Source organism: Misgurnus anguillicaudatus, chromosome 17 (genome assembly GCF_027580225.2).
Source record: "Misgurnus anguillicaudatus chromosome 17, ASM2758022v2, whole genome shotgun sequence".
Classification (NCBI taxonomy): domain Eukaryota; kingdom Metazoa; phylum Chordata; class Actinopteri; order Cypriniformes; family Cobitidae; genus Misgurnus; species Misgurnus anguillicaudatus.
In genome coordinates, this window is record NC_073353.2 from 6,115,001 (window position 1) to 6,120,575 (window position 5,575).

The window sequence follows — 5,575 nt, forward strand, 5'->3', positions numbered from 1 at the left end:
TGGAACCCACCTTTGTATGAAAGTTGGGTTCAAGATTAATACAATTGTTAAATAAATAAATTACTTAATACAGAGATTTTAGTTCATATTCATGGTGTCTTAAAATAAAATAGCACAATTAAGTACACTTAGATAATCTTAACAACATCTTAAGAAGTACTAAATATTAATTTTGAGTATATTAATTACAAAATTAGTGTGCGAAAATAGAGCACTTTAAGTATATTATAGATGTGTACTGCTTTTTGACCTGGGATAGCAAGGATTTATGCTACTTAATATTTACAACAGTTATATATTCCAGAGACTGCATCTGTCCTGACATTGTATCTATACCTGTGCTAGATTCCTGAAATCACACCAGTGAAGCAGGTCCCACCCAAGAAGATGGACAAGCCAACTAGTGTTCAGGATTTCTTTGGCACAAGGAAGTACAATGACAACTCCCCAGAGCAACGTAGCAGAGTGGAGGGGATAGCGCAGTGGATAGGTCGCACAGGACTCCCAGCACGAATTGTCAAAGATGAGGAGTTCATCGCCATGATGGCAAAAATGGACAAAAAGTTTAAAGTGCCAAAAAGACAAATTTTTTTAAACCTGATTGACCAAATTTACAAAGAAGAGAAAGAAAAGATCAAACAAAACCTGGCCACAGCACGCAGAATAACTACAGGGTTGGATATTTGGACTAAAAAGGAGCTTACGGCATCTTTCCTGGGAGTCAGCGACTGTTACTTTAACCCTGAGACCAAAAAGGCTGAACACAAACTCCTGAACCTTAAGGAGATGGTTCACCCTCACACCGCAGTGTCGATTAGTACACTTGTGGAGGAGTCAAAGGAAGAATGGGGGATCCCTAGAGAAAAGGTCCTCACAACTATTACTGACAATGGCAGCAATATGGTGGCTTCGTTCCACACACACGCAGAAGTTGCCACAACTTCTGAAGAGGACTCAGAGGTGGAGCACGACAATGCCAATGATGAATATGAGCATCAGGAAGGGGAGGATGGCGGGTAAGGCAAGTCGGTATATGAAACTATGCAATTAATTTAGAATCTGCTTTATTGGCCAGGTTTGCATATACAAAAAGGAATTTAACTGCATTTAGTCTTTGCTCTTAAATCTTAATTCATTTAACATTTATGTAACTGGTCATATATTCTTTCTGAATAAAAAAGTAATTACATAGAAAATTAAAAGATAAAAAAAAATGCTGTTAATTTATTCAGCATTTATAAAACTGGTCATGATTTAATTTTATATACATAAAGACTAAATAAGTTCATAGGAACTTAACTACTAGAACTATTTCATCTGGTTCAAAAAATTTAATGCTAAAATGGTTAAATATGTACATTTGTTTTTATTATTTCCATGTAGATATGACTACGGAGCCATAGAGAGGACCCCGTGTGTGGTTCACACCATAAGCTTGTCATGAATATGGTCCAGAAGGAACCCCCAATCCGAAGGCTGTTGGAGAAAGTAAGGAGCTTGGTGAACAAATTTAGGAAGTCATCTGTCGCCACAGAGCGGCTGCTGCAGAAGTGTGCTCTGGTTCTGGTAAAAGACTGTCCCACCAGGTGGTCAAGTTGCTTTGCTATGATTTCACGTTGTCTTGAAGTCAAGGAGCACCTCACAGCTGTGGCTGAGTCCATGGGCTGGGACAGCCTGCAGCCCAGTGAGTGGCAGAAGATTGGGTTGCTGAGATACCTTCTTCTGCCATTTGCAGAGCACACTAAAGCCCTATTCGGACGGGATTAGTTTTACAGGGGTAGATGGCGTAATGTAATTTTACCACAGGACGTCGGTAATATTAATGGTCAATTCGGACGGGATTAGAAATCTCAGTAAAACATTCAGAAGTGGGAGGGGTAACTCCTTTGCGCAGCGCGTCACCTCTCGTCTTCACGTGCACGTTACCTTGCCTCTTGATATCAGATGTGCAAACAACATGAAACAGACAAGGAAAACGCAAAACACTGTGATTAATTTCAGTGTGGGGAGAACATCAGTTTCGTAAACAGTTCCGCAAATCTGAGAAGTGAATTTGACTTTTTTTTTAAAGTTTGTGTAGTGTTTTATTCAGAAACTGACCTGCCACTGACTTGTTTCCCGTCTAGAACGCAAGCGCTTCTATATTTAAAAGAAACCCGTAAATTGAAAGGAAATGACGCGATTTACGTGGATATTTACAGCTGGTCTATTCGCACTGGATTAGTATTACCTGAGGTAATTTCTCCGGACCTTTTTACAGAAGGTAAAAGACGCCGTAATCTTTACTGACATTGTCCGTAATGATTACTGACATAGAGCATTCGGACTGGACTAAAATCACAGAGAAGCTCTGATAAAAACTTGCTTTACCCCACCTCCCTATGTAAAACTAATCCCGTCCGAATAGTACTTAAGTCACTTGAAAGTAACACTCAATCACTTTCCCTTGTTGTGCCAGCACTCCTGGATCTCTAAAACCACCTGTCAGAGTTCTCGCTTGCACATGGGCGAACCTACAAAGATGCAGCTACTCTGGCTCAGAAGATGCTGTCAAACATGGATAGGCACTTTAGTTTGTTTCTTGACATAATGGCTGACAACTTCTCACCACTTCCTGCAGCAGTATGCTTTGTGGACCCTTGTGTAGCTGAAACCATTCTGGAAAACGATGACAACGAAGTACAGAATCTTGTCAGAAAGGCAGAGGACTACATTGCTTATCTTGTGCCACAAAGAGTGCTAGTACGAGAAGAGCAGTTGACCGATGATGAGCAAGTCACAAATGAGGATACAGAACCTCCAGAATCAACCCCTGCAAAGCGGCGTAGATTTAAATTCTTTAGTGCTAATCATCCATCGAGGCCCAAGACCGCCAAGATAACAAACATAAGGCAGGAGATTTTAAAATATAAAGAGCACCTGTCCGAGTTCCACCAGACTGCTGCTACCAGTGCTGAGGTTGAGGAATCCGGCATTGAGTATTGGTTAACTCAATGTTGTTCCACTGTGTTTCCAACACTTAAACCTCTGGCCTTGGACCTCCTGGCGATGCCAGCCTCTCAGGCATTTACAGAGAGGGTCTTCGGTGTAACAGGTTACCTCTCTTGTGGCCGCAGAAACAGGGCTAGGACCATTTTGGAAAGAAGCGCTTTCCTCAAAGTAAACAAGCCTAAGTAGTTAATGGCTGGCCTAAACAGACATGCAAGAAGCGTGCATGCAACATTTCCAATATCCATGCAAAAACTGCTGCTCCTAAATTGTTGATTCTGATTTGGTTGCAGTGTTAATTTCGTTAACGAAGACGATGACGAAAAATATTCGTCAACGAACCTTTTTCACGGATGATAACTAAGTAAAACTAAATAAAAACATATTTGATGATGAAGACTGAAACGAAATATAACTGACACTTTCGTCAACGAATAAAAATAAGACGAAAATGTTAGGGAGGGACGAATGGCGAAGAGATCCAATCAGAGCTTCTCATTTTGTGGGACATTTGGGAAGAAATCCAATCAGAGCGAATCTTTGAGGGTAGGTTGATCTACGCAGGCAGCAGGCAGTAGAGGCATTTCAAAAACCCGCGGCAAAGTTCGTTTTCACAACAGGTTGTTTACATTATATTTAGTTGTAGCTACAGTCTTAGTTACCCAGCTTTGGATGATTTCAGTTGACTTCGCTCGTTAGCAACACGCTAACGTTTTGCGGTGCACCCGGTCCGAAAACATGTCTCATTAACAACAACAATGTCAGAGCTAGCCTCTAATCTGGTCACACTTCAAATATGACAAGACGACAGCCTGTAAAGACGACTGAAATCCATGCGAAGGTGAGCATGCACGCTAAGGTTATTTTATCAGATAAACCACTGTGTTTTCGCTAAACTTGGTATAACATAGAAACGAAAGGAATACACATCTGAACTGTATTGATTGTATTGGATTGTGTGAATTATTAATGAGTATAAATATTTAGTGTCCTCAGATCGAATGAAATGTGTAACGTTACTATTATAGTAGATGTTGTGGTTTTACATGACTAGACAAAGTGCGTGCGTAAGTGCGTCTCTGTCTGTGTGTCTGCGTGCGTGTGTGTCTGTGTGTGCATGTCATTTAGGGACAATGCATATCTTTTTCAGGGACCATGTATATTTTTTTAGGTAGAGCCGGCCTTATGCGTATTTTATGTGATATTATCTTTTGTGAAAAAGCCACGGTCAGTTTTATTTTGACATTAAGAATAAAATAAAATACGTGTTTTCTATAACAACCATTAAATCTGTGTCTATATTGCATATTCAAACCTTAATACAATTCCATAACAGACTAAAAAACCTTAGACTAGACTAAGACTAAAACTCTTATGATATTTCGTCGACTAAACTAGACTAAGACTAAAAGATTTCAGATGACTAAAATAAGACTAAAACTAAATTGTGTGTTATTCAAAAGACTAAGACTAAATCAGAAATTGCTGCTAAAATTAACAGTATTTGGTTGTAGACTTTTTTTTCGGAATAAATATATTAAGATAAGTTCAAGCCAACACAGTGTTAACAGAGCTGAAAGCTAAAGGTATGTAGACTTTTAATCGTTTGAAACAATGTTGGTTTTATGGGAATCAAACAAATACTCTGTGCCAGGCAGGCACCAGAGAAAAAAAATCAGATGTCAAAAATATAGCCAAAGAGTAATGTTTACAGGACAGTTTGTTGTTGTTGTTGTTGTTGTTGTTGTGACAAACAGTCTTAAAATAACACATCCAGGAGGATACAGTTTATGTAGACACACACATTTTATTATCATTTTTAGTATGTTAATTAATTTAATTTGATAATTTGTCGCTTGAGCATTCAAGCACCTTTTTTCTCTTCAATGTTTAAAGAGATTATTTTTTTCTGGCATTGCCATGTAATGCTATTTTATATATTTCATTTATTGTTTTTATTTATTTTATTTAAATTTATGTGTGTGTACTTCTAACATGTTTGGTTAAAATAAATATGTTGTAAGTTCAAATCAGAGTGTCTTCCATGTCTGAAATGTATGTATTCTTGAGTCTATAAGGCAGAGATGTTCACAAGTCTCTGAGCTCGAGTCCGAGTCAAGTCTGAAGTCTTTGACCTCGAGTCCAAGTCAAGTCTGAAGTCTTTGAGCTTGAGTCCAAGTCAAGTCTGAAGTCTCTGGGCTCGAGTCCAAGTCAAGTCTCAAGTCTCGTTGTAACAAATAAAATTCTAATAACAAAAAGAAATTATAAACATTTATTAAAAAAAAACAAAGTTGCACATTAAGTAAGGTCAGTGGTGTAGTCTAGATTTTTGTAGTGAGTATACTGTGATTTTTCCCTCTCACCCTTATGCTCACTCGTCCCAGCGCAACGCACCACCACACTCACAGATGCATACAGCAGAGATGGGACCAAGTCACACATGTGCAAGTCTCAAATAAGTCTCAAGTCTGAACCTTCAAGTCTCAAGTAAGTCCCAAGTATTTTTTTTCTTGGTCAAGTCAAGTCAAGTCGAGTCTCAGGCTATGTCAAGTCAAGTCAAGTCAAGTCCTGTAGTAGGTCAAGTCAA

The 5,575-nt window shown here is 38.9% G+C and overlaps 1 protein-coding gene across 1 annotated transcript; it reads left to right on the forward strand.

The window, feature by feature from the left end:
* Positions 1-208: 208 nt before the first annotated feature.
* Positions 209-1,508, forward strand: LOC129451409 (uncharacterized). Its single transcript, XM_055214491.2, has 2 exons — positions 209-1,016; positions 1,384-1,508. The coding sequence occupies exons 1-2, from the start codon at positions 388-390 to the stop codon at positions 1,442-1,444; spliced, it is 690 nt and encodes a 229-aa protein (XP_055070466.2). The 5' UTR covers positions 209-387; the 3' UTR covers positions 1,445-1,508.
* The last annotated feature ends 4,067 nt before the right edge of the window (positions 1,509-5,575 follow it).

Excerpts from the sequence above, each read along its gene's own strand:
- LOC129451409 (XM_055214491.2), top strand. The coding sequence starts at position 388 with ATGGACAAGCCAACTAGTGTTCAGGATTTCTTTGGCACAAGGAAGTAC. Across the intron at positions 1,017-1,383 it reads CAGGAAGGGGAGGATGGCGG|ATATGACTACGGAGCCATAG; the intron begins GTAAGGCAAGTC and ends ATTTCCATGTAG.